The sequence below is a fragment of the Oryzias melastigma genome, linkage group LG16, assembly GCF_002922805.2.
Source record: "Oryzias melastigma strain HK-1 linkage group LG16, ASM292280v2, whole genome shotgun sequence".
NCBI classification, from domain to species: Eukaryota; Metazoa; Chordata; class Actinopteri; order Beloniformes; family Adrianichthyidae; genus Oryzias; species Oryzias melastigma.
The window spans coordinates 8,050,799-8,068,360 of NC_050527.1; the positions used below are offsets into that span (position 1 = coordinate 8,050,799).

Consider the following 17,562-nt stretch of genomic DNA (forward strand, 5'->3'; position numbering starts at 1 on the left):
CTGCAGTGGACTGCGAACCTTAGGATGGACCCCAAAATAAAATAATTGAGATAGGCTCCAGCAACCTCCTGCGACCCTCCATAGGACCAGGCAGGAACAGAAGATGGATGGATGACTTAGTCCTGTAATGTTCAGAGAGTTTTGTTTATGCAGGGTAACTATAAATTCATTGTTTCAAGCAGTCTCAACGAAAAGAGTTATTTTTTCAAATATTTTGAGTTTTTAGGAGCTTTTCAATATTAGTTTATTGCAGGATTATTCTCGCTGTTGGAGGTATTTGGAAAGTAAAGAAATCACACAGCTAAACTGCAGTGCACATTCTTTTTGTGCTTGAAAGTTTTGTGTGCAGGTTGCCTCTGCAAGAGTGCTCACTATTTTGCAGGAAGTGCATGTGGAACTCTGACGCTCTGCGTTCAGCAGCCAGTCAGAAAACCTCCTGTAACTATGTGGTTGGTGACTGACTGCTTGACTCATGTTGGCCACCCACGGAAGCAGATGCAATGACCACTTTCTGTTCTGTGTACACTAGCGCCATCTGGTGGTTAAAATGTAAACATAGCAATAAATAAATAAAAAATGCTCCTATGATTTCTATTCTAAAATGAACCACTCTGTCTTTGCAAGAATAAATAAATCTTCACAGTGACTACAAAATGTTTTTTTAATAGTTTAATTTAAAATATGTTTCGTGTGACAGAATTAAAATGTCTATAAAGGTAAATGCTGCTGATTTGTTTTGTTTTTTTCCTGTAACATACAGATAACACACCGGAGACTTCCACTGAAATACCTTTCTTAGTAAATCATTAGTTTGAATCTTGATCTCAAAAATTCAATCTGACAATGTGTTTTCGCTGGAATGATCTAAATCTTAGTATTTTTTTTGTCATTGCTTTGCTTAGACGTTCACTCAGAAAGTTTTAATCAAGAGAATGCAAATCGACCAGTGGATTTAATGTGAAATGAGCCACGCTGCAACAGCCTTGTGTCATTCATCCTCATATTCAACCTGCAACAACCAATTAAGAAATCATTAAAATGTAACAAAGATGAAACAGCAACTCTCAACTCAGGATTTTTCTACAGAAAGTGCTTTTTTTATTTGCAAAATACATCACCATTTTAATTAGAAATGCACTTTAGGAACACTAGAAGCATGACATGTTGACTCTGCATGACAAAAACACTGTTATAGAACAGAAAAAGAAAGAATATTATGTGAAAGGACATTTTCTTTTTGCATATTTTCCAAAAATTTTGATTTTTTTTTTTCATTTTCTTTCTAAGGTAGACCCAGTTTAAATCCACAATTGCATGGAAAGGTGATACAATGATAACCTTTAAGAGCTTTTGTCAATCACGTGCTGCTAATCAAGTGTGTGTGTTGAATGAATCACTAACAAGGAGAAAGACTTTAAATACAACAGACATTAGCTTGTTTTTTTGTTTAATTTTACCTTTTTTTATGTCTAGAAAAAAAACCTGCATGCTCTAGTTGCAAACTTACAATGAGGACATAATTTTTGTGTTTTCCAGGGAAAACTTCCTCCTTTAGAAAAATACTTGGCAGTGAAAATGTTTGACCTTGAATCTAAACAAACAGAGTTTAAGTGTAGCAGAGAAGAAGGAGGAGAGTGATTTCTAGACACATGATTCCACATACAATTTGATTTGTGCTTGTTTAATAATAGTAGGCCAGGAGTCTCCTGAAAAAAGTGAGCTATAGGAATCTATATTAAAATTAATATCTATCTCACTTTATTAAAGTGGGTTGATGGCAAACCAAATGAGCAAAACTGTTAGCAATAAAAAAGCATCTAACTTTAATTATTGACCGGATTGAAATGCTGTTGAGGATTGTAATCAAATGCAATGAGACTTTTTCATTTTCAGGGCCCTAGAATATAGTCTTCCCACAATTAGAAGAATTTGCAACAATTATTTAAATATCTTGAAGATTACATATGAATTCTACGAAACAAATAAATATTACTTATCTGTGATTATGTGATCATGTGTGTTGAGGCTCCGTGAACCTCATAGTTTAAGGTTTTATTTCTATGCAGATATGGAATATTCCAGTGAGAACATTCCTGTAGGGAATAACTTATCTCCAGATAAGATGCCTTCATCCAAGAGTCAAACATTTAAGGGGAATGATTTGTATCAGATGTTTTCCAAATTCTTTTCTTGCACTGGCAGAATTCCTCTAGTAAAGTGATTGGATCTGTTATCACAGTGATTGTGAAAATGCATCAAAATTCAATGTAACATGAAGAGAAACAAAAAAGACTCGGTTTATTTTAATGAATGTTTAATTAAACCTCAGCAGATGATCTTCATCTTAAAGAAGTAGTCATCATCCCTCATTTGATGTGTCAACGCTTCACTTTTTAGCCTTTTCATGAAGCAGCGCGTAATGCTTTTCACAGGCGACTGAGAGGCCGATAACAAAGGGAGCGAACTCTTCAAAGTCCAGCTCGTCGTCTTTGTTTTGGTCCAAATCTTTGATGATCCGATCCAGAGTGTCTGGGCTTTTCTGGCTCTGAGGCGGAGTAAACAAAAAGGGAGCAAAGTTAAAGCAGGCGGTGACGTTCTGTCATTGATCCACTGTGCGGACAGAGCTCCACATTGATAAAAAAAACACTGGAGATGCTTACTTTGAGGAAGTTGGGTAACTCAGTCTCAATCAGCTTCTTCAGCTCCTTCTTGCTCAGGGTGTTTTTGTTCCCCCCTTCTTTGGCATATCGATGGAACACCGTAATCAAGGATTCCATGGATTTTTCCAGCTCAGTCATGGCTGCACAATGAGGACTGGAAAGAGAGAAAACCAGCCGGAAACACTTTAAAGTCTGTTCTTCCCTGATTTAAGACACCGTAGAACAAAACGATCTGACTTAAACCTCAACAACAACACATCCAAACACACTTTTGCATTCACTTACATTTTCTGAAAAGTTGGAGAGACAAAAGTCCACAAAAGTCACCGTACTCAGTGAGGATGTGGGTGTTGGTTTTACTGGCACTCAAAGCAAATTCTTTTGCTAAGACATCATTTTTTCCACAAACAATGTGAAATTTTTGCACCGCTTTAAGCCCTTGTTTTTACTACAACATGGTTATTCTCATAAGAAAAGCAGACACTGATCTAAAGGCAAAAAAGTTAAAGATTTTTGTTAAAAAATAGTAAAAAGGAAAGAGCTATAAGGAAGTATAGATCCAAAACGTTTTGGCTACTGATTTTTTAGGAGAAAAATGAAAATTAAATCAAGAAACTTACCAGGTTAAGAAGAGTAAAAAAAAAAAGTAGGTGCTTCAGGGAAGAATTCTGGGGCTCACTGCGAGTTTATCCAGGCATTTGTTTAGAAAGACACACCCAAAAGATGAAGAGGAGGGGAGGGCAGGAGAAAATCAGGGAGGAAAGAACCACCCTGGCTAATGCTCCTGCAAAAAAATCCAGTATGAGCTCATGATGAGTGTGAGTCCAAAACTCACAAACTAGTTGCTTAGTCAGAACTAAAAGAGCCGTTTTGCAACTATGTGAGCTTAACTCTTCTATAAACTTGTATCAAGGAAAAGCCATGTAGTGACCGTTTTAACAAAGCAAAATACAGTTAAAACCAATATAAAAAAATAAAAATGATTAATTGCACACCACCCCCAAGTATGAGATCCTGCCAACAATGCCAAGTGTGGCAACACGAGCGGTTCAGACACACTAAAAAATGGGGAACTCAAACCAGGTGGAGGCGTGGCTCCAGATTTTAAAAAGAGGATTTATTATAAATAGTTTAAAATTTTCAATTATTAAAAGAGCTGTGATAAAAACCACTAGGGTCCTAGAGCTAACATATATATATATATATATATATATATAGATTTCAATAAAAACAGAAAAAAATAATCTCAAGAGGATCATATAAATAAAACAAATGTTACTGGGATTTTACTGAGGGGTTTAAAATACATCTGACATGAATTTGCTTGATCTATTTTTTAAAAAATGTTTTTATTAATACATGATGTATAGTAAATGGCGTATACCTGTGTAGTGTTTTTCTCAAAGGCCCAAAGTGCTTTACAGTCTTCAAAATGTCCTCCAAAAATCTCCTTTTCTTAGCAATAGAACTTTAATCCAAACACAACCAACAAAATCAAAGCTACTCAAAACCATACACTGTAATTATTATAAACAGTCTATGCTCAAAACACATCTTCTAAAAGTATTAGAATCAGAGAAAAGTCTTTCTGTCTGGACATGCTCAAATATGACGGCGCCCTCTGGTGGCCGGAGGGAGAGGCAGGAGACTGATTCATGGCACAGACCCTTACATAAAAACATACATAATTTCAACCAGAGCATTTTAGAATCAAAACTGTTAAAAAAAAATGTTGAAATCAAGGTTCCTGACAAAAGAAAAAAAACTTTGGTGGAATAAATCAATTTGAAGTAATTCTATTCTTTTATGCTACTAAAAACTAAAACAGGTCTGTGTCGACTCCATCACAAAACTAATGTTAAAATAATACATTATATATTTGGATTTCAAATAATACATGATATAATATTCTACAAATGATCATTTTAACTTATTTCACTTTTGATAGCAGCTCTTACAAGTTCCTTTCAAAATAAAATACACACTATGTCAAATATGATCCTCCTGCTGCAGCAGATTTATTTGAATAAAACCAAAGAAAGTCAAGACAAACACGGATGACATTTTCTATCTTTATGAGTTTGGTGCGCCATCCTTTTTTCTCTTTTTACTATCTAATATAAAAATGATAGTATTGGTTGAGGATCTAAATAAAAGCCTATGCATGTCAATTAAAAACTTTACCCCAGAACAGCAACTAGACACCGTCATGTAGAAGAAGAAAAGAATACATATATTTTAAATTTGATTAATAATAGTTAATAGCTAAATGTGGCTTAAGTCTATTCCAATAAAGAATCTCTATTAGAGATGAAACATTTTACCATCATTTTACTCATTTATGCAACATGTTAAAAAAATAAAATTAAATAAAACTTAATTAACTCAAACCCAGAACAACAAATCAATTACTGTTTTTTTTTTTAGAAATCCTCAGCATTTTTCTTCAAAGCCAAAAAACAACAATGAAGGGATGAAAGAGCCACATGCAGCTCAGAGCCTCAGGACAGATCTGCTCTAGACCAAGGAAATTGCAACTGTTGGGATTTTGTTCCTTAAGTCTGCAAGACTTAAAGCTCAACATGAAACTATTGCAGTTTTCAAGATGGCTACAGGGTTCAAATCTCATTTTAAACTAGTGTTTAATAAAATCTTCTGCAAACTAGTGAAATGCTTGCATCATGTCACCTGAAGCAAAATTATTTTCATTTCCAAACACTTCTCCATTCTTAAATTCTTTCAAATATAATTGAAAGTAAACCGCTTTAGTCCTTTATTTGTGAACTCTTTGTTTTCCTCTTTTTTGAAGCTTTTAAAGTTCTTTCAACTTCAGCCCATTTTTTCTTTTTTTTTTACACTGAAAGTGACAAATAATCTCAGTCTTGCACTTTAGTTGAGATCAACACAAAGCAGAGCATTCAGAGGTTGTTCACAATTTTTTAATTATAAAATTGAGGAAACCAACAAATAAAAAGAACTTGTGCATATACAGAAAACATGACGTGACGCATGAATCTCGTTGAAGCCTCCAGTGCTAAGGAAAGATGGACATTTGGAATGTAACGATAATCTCAACCGGGGCGCTTTATTTAAAATCAAAAAACTAATTTGTGGTTAATCTAATTTCTGAACAAAAATCCTGAATAAACATCAACTAAGAAAATATTGTGTGTGTGTGTGTGTGTGTGGGGGGGGGCATGTTTGTTGAATTATCAGTACATGGGCTTTAATGACTGGAAAACCAGTAGTTTTACTAAACGGGTCGTCAGTTCTTCCTCTTTCCCTTGCTGGCAGTCTTGGCTGGTGTTACTGCTGGAGCCACTGCTTGGTAAAGAGCAGCAGATATTTTGTTGATGTAGTACAGAGTAAAAAGGGAGAATATCAAACTGAAAAGACAAACAAAATCAAGTTTACTAAACATGCAATTTTGGATAAATAACTTTCAACTCTATAGGTTTAAGATGCTAAATAATTTTTTTGTGTCCTTTACCAAGTGGTGACGCAGACGCGGTGCACCAGGCCGGACGCAAACATCGACAGGCACAGGCAAAGCAGAACTGGAAAACGATAGAATAAATGTGATAAAAGCATAATCTAAAATAAATGCGAAAAGTCATGTGAAAAAATAGGACGCCCTATGAAAGGCTGTATATTCACCCACAAATTAAAAACATTTACTTTTAATTTAAAAATCACTGAGTGATCCAAGCGGTATAACTAGACATAAAAAAAATAATGAAATGTAATTTCAGCTTATGTTTAAGTTTAGACACAAGTTTAGGTAGATGCTACAAAAAGTGTATTGCTAATAGGGAGGCAGAAGGTAAAAACTTTCACTAAAATGTGAATTTTTAGTCAGATCTTTTACTCTTTGAGTAGAATAATGGTAATGTTTTAGTTTGATTTTATTATATCACTTTCTAAAAAAATACATTTTTCAATATAAGATTGGTCATTGATATGTGAACATTTTTTAGGAGAGAGCTTATTATTTAATGAAGGTTTCATCATTTTTTTTTTTTATTTTTTTTTTACAACTGTATACACTTAAATAGACTGTCAAATATATTTCAGAAGCATCTGCTGAACCACTGGTGTTCACATGACTCGGTAGTGCTAAAGATGAAAAGTAGGTCAAATTTTGCCCCTTTCAGCACTTACTTTCTGGGAAGATTTTGGCCTGGAATCCCTTCCCAAACACCAGATTCTCCAGATTATTAAAGGCCTAGAAGAACAATTAAGGAGAAACACAGTCTAGAGGGATATTTACATATTTATTTCCCAAGAACTAAAAACATTTAGAGAAATTTTCAAGGGAAAAAAAAAAGATTTATAAGAACTTTTATTTTGGGGGAATGTGTAAATCCACTCAAAGGATACAGTGAGAGAGCAGATGAAGAGGACCGAGCCCAAGAAACCTCCAAGGATGGTGAACCACTCAGTGGATGCCAGCTGTTTACTGAACATCTGCATCCCAGCAAACACCAGCACCGACAAGAGGCTGGAGAGCACCAGGGAAGTGCCTGTGTTCACCGCTGCAATGACCAAAACACGGTTTACAAACAAGCCAATCTCCTGTAGTTGATACTGTAAAGTGAAAATTCACATGATATCTAAAGTAATATTAAAGAAGCCAGACGAATATTGCAATAAACGTTCTTAAACATTATACAGACTACGCTAGATGTAACACTCTCAAACATTTCAATGAAATTCTGGTTTGGACAACTAAACCTTACGCCACGTCAGTGTTCACACTCTAACCTGTCCGACGTAGCTGTTAGCTTCTAGCTAAAACATAGCAACTACTTCCAATTTTCATACGACCGTATACAGTAAATAATTTCAGCGGATTTGTTCAAATGAAAAACACATTTATAATTAACATCTAACCCAATACATACATTTTTGTCAACTTTTTACTTGTATTTTAATCGTAGCTCACATTCAAAATAGCCAACTCAACCGAAGATAGTACACGAAAATGAAAAATTAGCTTTGTAGAAGAGAACATTTCCCTGGTATAAAATTAAAATACACACCCATCAGTTGACGCTTAAATTGTTATTCTTTCGATGAAAAACAGGTGAGTAGACGTAAACTTGCTAAAGACATGCGAGACTCTGGTACCGTACTAGGAACAAAACTATTTCACTACCCGGACAGAGTTTCTGGACGGACCAGAGGGCGGGGCCTATACGTTTAGATAATAGAAGTAGCAAAAAAGTATTTTTGGACAAAGAGCCGAGCGCTTGACCTGGCCAATTTTTAATTATTTATAATGTAAAAATTCTTGTGATTTTAGGTTTTTAGGAGCACTTAAAAACCTGGAATAGATTTGAATGCCTTATCATTGAAGCCCACAACTAATATTAACAAAATGTTTATTAATTTGATGGGTATATATATATATATATATATATATATATATATACAATGAGAGAAATAATGCTGTGATTTTAAAAGATATAAATGTATTTTGGATTTAGCATTGAAAAGGTTTACATGAGAAACAATTAGGCCACTTGCAACAAAAAAAAAAACTTTTTTTTAAATTTCAGACAATTTTTTTTGCAAATTATTCAAAGCAAACAACATACTATAAATATTTTTTGTAACCATATTGTTAGAAATATGCTTAAAAAGAGAACAAAAATACAAACATAAGAAAACTTTTTTCTGGGTCTACTGAACGTCTAACAATGTTAAGCCCTAACAATCTAACACATTCATTCATTCATTCAGTGTGAATCAACTTATGCTGCAACTCTTCACAACGGCTTCTTCTTCAGTCCAAAAACTGCAATAAACAGAAGAAAAGCTGACAAGACACTGAAAGATGGGAGACAAAAAAAAAAGAAATTAATCAAATACAAAACTTAAATGCATTAAAAATAACAGTGTTAGTGTTTGTTACATTATGTTGTCTTTCTAAAAGTCAACTATTTTTTGAGAAGCATGCAGGCATACCAACCTGCAGGCGACAAAAATCACCCAGTAAGTCCAGCATTCCCATTTTCAAACACAAAGACAGACAAAGATGCAGAGCAGTAGACAGCTAATGCTGAAAGGAGCGACTGTCAGGGAAAATCTCTGGGGAAAACAGGACATACACAGACTCACTAGGCGCCTGAAGACTAACCTGCAAAGATCCACCAGTAGATGTCACACTCCCACTGCTCAAACAGAAAAAAACAGCACGGCCACAGAGGCTCTGGCATGGGCTCCTGTTGTTCTTAGTTATGGAATTGTAACTTGTGACTTAATTAGGATTGTTTAATCTATTGATTTAATTTTGTCATTTTGGAAAAAAAATTTTTTTTTTTTGCTCTAAAACTAGAGAAAAGACACACTATCTGAAAAACTTCATTTCCCTTCACTATTGTGAAACATTTCAACAAAGATGACAAATTACGACTCCTCACGTCAGTTTAAAGGATACACAGAAGACCTTGGCTGGAATTGAACATGGAGACTCCTGAAAAGAAGCCTGCCAGCTCGACAGCAAACAGACCAAGAGTGACTGACAAAGCTACAACCAACCTGGAAAAAAGAAGACGAATTAGAATGCAATTTCATACAATGTCAGCGATTATTTACTTACTTTCTGTCTTCTGTGTCATACTGCTCCTGAGTAAACTCCAAAGGTAAACATGCTTTCACGTTATTATCCTAGAAAAAGAAAAAATAACCAATTATCATAAACATTTCAAGACAGACATTAATAAATAAAATACAACTAAAAAAGGAGAATTAAGATTGAAGCAGATCGATCTGTCTGAGGCAAATTGTTAATAAAATTGACCCAAACTATTATAAATAATTTCTACATGAAATAAATTGATTATATTTAATATCGGAAAATACAATTTAGATTGAGACACAACAAATGTATTTTAATATAAGGTAAAAATGACCATAACAGCAGATAATAGAAAAATGATCAAACCATCATCACAGTCCAATGTGTGGAAACACTGAATTTTACAAAGATGTGATCATACAGTGTGATATCTAGGGTTTGGCTAGCTCTTCCCAAATCCAAAGTAGAAGTGCAACAAATGGGCGCAGACTCTGCAGAGCCTCTGAAGCTTTTTCTTTTCCCTTTTTTCCACATTATTTTAAGAGCACCATGTCCATTTACACACATCACAGTAAAATGTAGGGTACAGTGTTTCCCCACGTATTCATGATCTTTATTTGCAGTTTCACATATTTGCTGATTTTTTTTTTTTTGTCACATGAGTCCTCCAGTTCGTCAAAAAAACTCAGACAACTCAAGACTCTTGTATGAAACTTTTGCTTTCGAAGGGGCTGCGGGAAGTTCCCAGGAGGGGAGCACAGTTGAAGAGCACGCATGGAGAAGTGGCATCAGCTGACTCAGAAGGAGTTTGAAAACATCCTGATTATTTCAGAGGATAATTACCATCCAGAGCAGTTGTTTTTTTTTTTTTTTTTTTTTTTTTTTAGGGATGGAACTGGTAAATTCTGGATAGAGAAGCCCTCTTATAATTAACAAATGAAGAAGGAAGAAAGCATTTTTTAAGGCACAAGGAGACTGACTGGCGCTCCTAATGCAAAGAACGCAGTTCACTGTTCTGGATAAAAAAATAAGTTTTGTTTACATCAAAGTATGGGGCAATCTATGTCACTTATTCCAATCGGGAGAAAAGAGGAAGTGAAACACCAGGCACTGAAAGACTGTACAGTTTTCAGCATTTAATACAATCCCATGCGTTGTCAAGTGCTTGCTAAGATTTGAGGTGAAACCTCTGCACCACAAGATCATTTTGCTGCACTTGTACATTCCTGAATTTTCTGTTTTCTGTTTTCTGTGAAATGCAGCCAGATCTTCAATCACTTTACCTTCGGCATTTTGGAATTGTGCTAGTTCTGTGTTGATATTCACAGAAAAAGCTATTACAAAAAGAAGAGTGACTTTTGGACTGCAATTCCACATTCGACCAAAAAAGGTAAAAATAAAACTTTTTTTTATGACGGTTGTGGACTGACTTCCTCTATAAAATGACTCTAGCTTTGTATGGGTATGATTTTCACAGAAACAGCTATTATAAAAAAAAGTCACTTTTAGAGTGCAGTTCTAGATTTGACCACAAGAGGTCAAAATATTGGCTGCGAAGGTTGCAGACTCTTCCTTTATTCAATGGGGCTAAAAACTGGTATTCTGGATGTTGTGTATGAAGGGGATCAAGTTGAATCGACAAAGCGTCTGTGTTTATGCACAGAGACATAAACATTGAAGAGAGAAGAGTTGGGGAAGAAGTTGTCAATGTAAAAATTATAAATAATAATATAATGATAATAATATGAGCAGATGTCTGTCTTTCCGACTCCCCTGTGGGAGACCGGGAGAGATTGCAGTTTCCGGGAGACTTGTTGGTGATCCTGACGAAGCCCCGCCCATCTGGATGAAGCCCCGACACCATCCTGCATCTCTGAGTGGGAGTGATTCCTGGTGGGTCGTCTGTCCTCCTGCTCCTGGTCGTGGACTGCAGTTCTGCTTCATCTGGACTATGGACTTAATCATCACTCGTCCCTCAGCTCTATATGAATGAACTCTACTCATATATGCAGTTTTAGCAGCTAACTTTTCTTTAACCGTTCTGGTATCGCCTGTCCGTCCTGGGATGGGATCTCTCCCTCATGTGGGAATCCCTAAGGTTTCTTCTTTTTTTCCTGACTCAGGTTTTTTTAGGAGTTTTTCCTTACCGCGAGGGAGGGTCTAAGGACAGGGATGACCGTTCTTTATAGTCTGTTTAGTTTTTACCTATTGTGCATATTTTATGACTCCATCTGTGCATCTGTAAAAACTACAGGCATGAAGCCCAATGAGGCAAATTGAATTTGTGATATTGGGCTATATAAATAAAATTGAATTGAATTGAATTGAATTGTCTAAGTCACATGTGTCAAAGTAAAGGTCCGGAGGCCGAATCCGGCCCTCTGGATAATTATATCCGGCCCTCCAGATCATTTAATTTTATTGTTATTGATAGCCCAATGTTATCTTGCACTTATCTCTAACTTGTATAATTTTGACAAAATATATTTTAATGGAGAGAAAAACATTGAAAGTTATTTAACACTTTAACACCTGACGCTTAAACAGAAAATCTTTAACATACTGTAACTTTTCAAATGTTAACATGATTAACTCTATCAAGTTGCAGTAAATCAAAGAACATAAACAGTGGCGCTCCGGTGTTAAAGGCTTATGGTTTAAGTTTATTTACATAGGATTAATACTGTATTCCTGCTTGTTTTTATTCATAGTAATGTTAAAAAGTTATGTTTTTAATGTTTTAAAAATGTAGTTTTAGAGTGTTCAATAAATGTTTATCCTGTGGCCCGGGACTTAAGGTGTGTTTTGGATTTTGGCCTCCTGTGTGATTGAGTTTGACACTCAGAATAAAAGAAAGAAAAGTTGAAGTAATACATAAGACAATATATTAGCTAAAAGTCTCGCCTACCAACCAAAATTGTATTTCTAATGAGGTACTGCCCATAGGCATAAAAATGTCTTAAAAAACAACATCTTTTTTATTTGGCTAAAACTGTACTTTCATAATAAAAATACTACTGGAAATGTATTTACAAAAGAAAAAATATTGTTGGAGTGGGACTTAAATCGTTGTTTATTACTCCATAATGCTGGGCTTTCTGTCCGCTTTGACGCTCTTACTGTCCCACTTGACTGGATTTTGTGTGTCCCTCCCACTGCAGAGCCTCTCCATGATTCACCCAGACAAACCACAATAGTGGAAAACTATGTTAAAACTAGTTGATTTTTTTTTGTATTTGAAAACTAAATAACCATATACATGGACTTTATAATCCCGTGCACCAGCCTCCTGTGGGCTAGACGTTAATGTACATGGTCACTCTGCATTCCCTTATACACGTCAACCTGAAGAGGCTGAGCTATGTATTTTACACATTCTAACATCTTTTAATTGATTCTAAAAGGATGTGGAGGAGCTTGACGCAGACCTTAAAATGCAAGTGATGTTTACTGCCATCACTGGTGATGGGTGTGCAACCATCAAAGTCAAGGGAACCAAGATACTGCAGTGTAATGACGTCACCAGATCTAGTTCATTGCGGATGGGAGTAATCTATGCTCTTAACTTATCCCAAGCACCTGAAATTTACTTTTGAAGTATTCCAGAACCGATACCTTGAGCTCGATGGACATGCTTAGGCCCTCGGTGTCTCTTAGGTGCCGGCCTCATGTTGGACTAGACAAGTTAAAGAACAGAAAAAGAAGGGGAAAAAAATGAAACTCAGCACCAAAATGAGGAACCGAATGCACCAAGTTCTTTCAGTTCCGGTTCTATGGTTTCTACTTGGAACCGAATTTTAGTGCCCAATGCTAACACACACACACACACAATGCTTTTGCAGTAAAAATTCTAATATGATCTCCACAACATGAACTGGTGTCAAGCAGCACGTTTACAACTCTGTTTCCGAAAACGTAACACAATAAAAGTGCCAATTACAATGAATTTCAACACCCCAATGTTACAACACTTCGACTTCCTCGTGATACATTGAAAGAAACAAAAAAAATCGGTGAGTCATACTGACCCATATCAAAACACAATTTCTACATTCAGTTTCTAAACACAAACGCTTGTTAGGTGAAGCTTTAGGATAGTTTTACAGACTTGTTTGCATTTAACTAAACGACTAAATATAACTGCATTAGTTCTAAAGTCTCAACAAGAAACACAATATTATGCCCGACTTGACCTTAATCAGGAAATAAGTGATCACAGAAACAAAACACAAAATATTCTTGAACTCAAATGTTTATTCATGTATTTTCATCTGTAATCTAAGAGTTCTTTTGTTTCTTATCTAACATTTTAGCACATTTTCTTACATAAGACTTCATTGAAACTTCAGACAAGACATATTATATCAGGTAGTCTAACGGAGGAGCTGTTAAAATGCATCAAACGCAAGATTACTAGTGTTGACAGCGATAATTATGATCTACTTAATGTTAGGGTATAACTCAAACTGGGGCCATTTTCTACATGATTACTTAGCTGTTACAATCAGAACAATTTGTCCAAGTATTTTTTAATAGTTTTTTAAAATTTTTTATTTGTGTCTACTTTTTTTGTAACTTTAAACTGTAATGTAACTTTAGTAGAGAATTAAACCACTGCATTTGTATATAATTTAAGAAAACAAGTTTTGTTATATAAAAGTCAATCCTTCACTTTATCACTAATCCTTTTGCCCTTTTTATATATTTTTTATTGCCATACACTTTGTAAGAACTCAAAAAAGCCCCGCGGTTCATCTTTTCCTTTTCCAGATTTTTTTCTCCCTGATATGTTTGTATCAGAAGTCCAGAAGAAAGACTTTTGACGTGCAAGTGAGAATTGTTTGTGTGTTGTCTTGTCTGGGCTGCTTGAGGTCGCCTGCCCTGGCTGGGCGGAGCATTCAGATTTCCTGACCCAACTTGTCAGTGTGGAAGTGATCTTTTTACAGTTATTCACTGCAGTCACTTTTGCAGGAGAAAGTTATGGATTTTGTGTGTCTGATGTGCTTGGCGCTGACCGCTGGTGAGTGGTTCGCCTCCGCGGAGAGACACGCAATATACTGGAACAGCTCCAACGAAAAGTAAGTGTGTCGTTTTTTTTATGCAGATGTGCCTGTTTATCAGTTTTTAAACACCTCTCTTAGACCAGTAACTTTATGTATCTGTAGTCAACTAAAGCCTGTGTAAGAGTGTTGCGTCGTCTTGTATGCGAAATACGTGATTTTTAAAACTCATCCCATCAACCACCACCACTCACCTCCAAGGACAACAACATTTTAGCTAACTGATCAGTCAGTGTCTGATTGAGACACACTACTGTGCCATCCGATTTTGGATGGTAGGGTGTGGTGCGAGTTTTTTTTTTTTTTATTCCCATCCACAGGCACAGTAACTGCACCCCCTCAGCTTCAAATTGTCACCATTAGTTGCTCTGCAATACTTCAGGGACTCTATGCACCAACACACAATCCTCAAACAAATAACGGGCCACAGTCTGTGCAATCTGGTATGGCAGGGCATGCAAGTGGACAACCTGTTGCTTTGAGATGTCACAGGCAGCTCTAAGATATTTTCTGCCATGCATTGTAAGGGCCAGCTGGAAGGAGAGCCCCCCCCCCCCACCATGGGTGCCTTTGGTTTGGGAGCAGGGGATCTCCTTATTTGACAGGCCCTACATTGTTAACACCACCGACGTTTGTCACACAGCATGAAAGACCAATAAAACTTCTGCCTAGCCTTCTCCTAAACTCTTTCTGCTGTAAAGTGAGTAGCTCCAGGTCCACAATGCAATCACTCCAAGAGGTCAGGAAATAACAGAGAGGGAACCACCTCCTAGACTGGTATTTTGTCCCCTAGAGAAACAAGAAACCATTCACCATAACCAGGCAGCTAAATTCTGTCCACAGTTTCCTCAGGTCCAAGAATGGTTCCCTCCTGTGGGCACGAGGTGAATTTGACCTCACCTTGGTTCAGCCATGCCACAAATACACTAACGTCAGCATCCTCATTCTGCAAAAATCACAAGTCTGTGTCATCAAAGCTAAGAGAGGAAATGAGGAGTTCCTGTTCAGCAGCATAAACACCAACTGGAGACTAAACATTTGCCTCACATGAGACAGGAGAAACAGCCATGGAAGACAAGACATCAGTATTTCTGTGTTTTGAATCTTTTTTGTGGATGATTGTCCAGGTCCAACTCTAGCCCCGCAATGTCATGAAGGATGTGAAAGGCATAGCAGGTGGTTGGGACTGAACTGCATTTACTTTTGGGCCACACAGGAATAGCTTGACCTCAGCGTTGGTTAACCGGTACAACTCACCGACATGAAGCCCCTGTTTCTACTACACTACATTATCAGTGTGGTTAAGGACACAACTTGTTCCCCTTGCACCTGACACAATTACAGGACCAGGGCTTCACCCAATGGTGGAAGTCACCACGTACCACGTTCACCAGAGACAGATTGCAACACGGTAAAACAATTTCTCAACCTTGCAGCAGAGGAACACTCACATCCCAAAACTGCAGTAACCCAAATCTCAAGTCTAACAATACATGGTATTTGACAAGGAAGTCCATAACCAGCAGTACAGCCTGTGTGGATTCACATAGTACATAAAGGTTTGTTGCCACAATGTGGAACCTAAACGAAATGTAGCTGACACAGTGCCCAAAGTGTCCAGCATTTAGCCATTAAAAGCCCGGGAGTACACAATGTTCTTTTTCAGGGGTCAACTCTTTCGATGCAGAGATGAACATGTGAAAGTCAGCACTTATAAGTGACAACTAAAGCCCCGGAGTATATCAAAATAGGAACCTTGGTGCTTTTGACCACCCCCTCTCACATATGACACAGAACTGTTAGCACTATCAGTTTCATTCACAGTCTTGTAGTCATCCTGGTGCATGTTGTCTGACGAAGAGGTAGAGGTTTTGGTGTTGGCTCTCACTGTAGAGACATCTTCTCCATGTTGGTGCTCTCCGCAATGCTTCTGAGGCAGGATATACACTTCACATTTCCTGGAAATTAAATTGCGAGAGGAGTGCCACTTTGGGCTGGGGCTCCTTCTCCTCAACGCTCTTCGCTTGGAAGGTGACTCTGAGTGCCGCTGCTGCCGGTGAGACTTGAAGTACCACTGTGAACAGGGTGGTTCTCTGTCCTGAGAGTGGCCACGATCTTGTTCAGGAACTGCCTGGGCCTAGCAGCCCTGCTTTCCGCAGGTGCTGACACAGCAGGCTGCTGTCAGATCCCCTTTGCAGCAGGCATTTGTCAGCTTCTTATTCTCATCAGAAAGCTCCTTCATTTCCATCCTCATTTGATACACATCGTCAGTTAGTTTGTCCATCAATTTCCGCAGCCCATCGGCAACAAACACAGACTGCACAGGTAGCTCCCCTCCAGTGTAGAAAACATGGTTCAATTGAGCCACACAGTCTCTCTGCAGGGCCAATTGTTAAAGCCTCCTCTAAATCAGTGGTGCAGGGCCAGATCAGCAAGGAAACGTCGGAATTTCTCCTCACGTTGTGCCACGTTGTTGTACTGTGGGAAAGTCGATATCATGAGGTGACTCATGACCGTGGCGAACACCTGCAGACTACCCGGCTGCTCAGGTCCACACCGACAAGCTGGTCCTGAAGCGCTCCAGTACCTGCCACTGTCCTAAAGCCGCTCCACATTTCTCTTTCACTGAATTATAGTTCTCTTTGGTCAAATCCAGAAGACCCACTCCAATAAAAATCGTCTGTTTTACATTTTTAACAAATTCTTGTATCATTCCTACGCCATTATTTTTGTGCTGCTAATGGTAGCTTTGGGCTATATGACTTGCGTGAGCGCGCAGACTTAGCTCCCAGCGACGGGAGGAGAAGGGGTTACCCGGAGCCTACAGTCCCTCCCACAAGCCAGAATTATATACCTATTGAGCTACTGTCACTGGAGTTGGAGTGGGACGTTAAACAGATGTCAAACTGCAGAAATTCCCCTGGTTCTGCCTTTTTGTTTATTGTTTTTCCTACTGTCATTCAAAGTCCCTTAATTTGAAAAATGAGACTATGGGTGTTCCTCTCAATCTTAAAACTAAAGAAATTATTTAAACCTGATTGGGATCTTTATAGTGGTATCAGTGCACAGGTTAGTTAAACAAACTTTATCATTTGGGATCTTGATTGGCACCAAATCTGCTTTATCTATCTATTGTGAATTGTTTTCTAAATCAAAATCTTGTGCTGTTTTATGTTTTATTTAATTCAAAATCAATGAAAAAACATCTTTTATAAAAATGAGTGAGAATAAACGTATTTTATTACTCAAACCCCTTTTT

The 17,562-nt window shown here is 37.2% G+C and overlaps 3 protein-coding genes and 1 long non-coding RNA gene across 5 annotated transcripts in view; 1 reads left to right on the forward strand and 3 right to left on the reverse strand.

The window, feature by feature from the left end:
- Nucleotides 1-2,297: 2,297 nt before the first annotated feature.
- On the reverse strand, nucleotides 2,298-3,438 carry s100a10b (S100 calcium binding protein A10b). 2 transcript variants are annotated; one of them, XM_024267107.2, is made up of 3 exons: nucleotides 3,281-3,438; nucleotides 2,661-2,814; nucleotides 2,298-2,545 (listed from the first exon to the last, which is right to left on the reverse strand). In XM_024267107.2, exons 2-3 carry the CDS (start codon nucleotides 2,796-2,798, stop codon nucleotides 2,387-2,389), a joined length of 297 nt encoding a protein of 98 aa, XP_024122875.1. In that variant the 5' UTR covers nucleotides 2,799-2,814; nucleotides 3,281-3,438; the 3' UTR covers nucleotides 2,298-2,386. The 2 variants fall into 2 exon arrangements, with proteins under 2 accessions (XP_024122875.1, XP_024122876.1); XM_024267108.2 differs by lacking the exon at nucleotides 3,281-3,438 and adding an exon at nucleotides 2,946-3,075.
- A 2,145-nt stretch (nucleotides 3,439-5,583) lies between these two features.
- krtcap2 (keratinocyte associated protein 2) lies at nucleotides 5,584-7,858 on the reverse strand. Its single transcript, XM_024267105.2, has 5 exons — nucleotides 7,703-7,858; nucleotides 7,041-7,195; nucleotides 6,822-6,885; nucleotides 6,151-6,217; nucleotides 5,584-6,046 (listed from the first exon to the last, which is right to left on the reverse strand). Exons 1-5 carry the CDS (start codon nucleotides 7,704-7,706, stop codon nucleotides 5,926-5,928), a joined length of 411 nt encoding a protein of 136 aa, XP_024122873.1. The 5' UTR covers nucleotides 7,707-7,858; the 3' UTR covers nucleotides 5,584-5,925.
- An 855-nt stretch (nucleotides 7,859-8,713) lies between these two features.
- Nucleotides 8,714-13,463, reverse strand: LOC112143271. Its single transcript, XR_002918711.2, has 4 exons — nucleotides 12,859-13,463; nucleotides 9,265-9,332; nucleotides 9,103-9,203; nucleotides 8,714-8,724 (listed from the first exon to the last, which is right to left on the reverse strand). It is a non-coding gene; the product is annotated as an uncharacterized LOC112143271 (long non-coding RNA).
- Nucleotides 13,464-14,163: 700 nt separating this feature from the next.
- LOC112143269 (endochitinase A) overlaps nucleotides 14,164-17,562 on the forward strand; it is a 7,459-nt gene continuing 4,060 nt past the window's right edge. Inside the window, exon 1 of the mRNA XM_024267111.2 lies at nucleotides 14,164-14,321. Coding sequence (XP_024122879.1) covers nucleotides 14,224-14,321 — 98 coding nt within the window. The 5' untranslated portion in view covers nucleotides 14,164-14,223. The remainder of the gene's footprint in view (nucleotides 14,322-17,562) is intronic.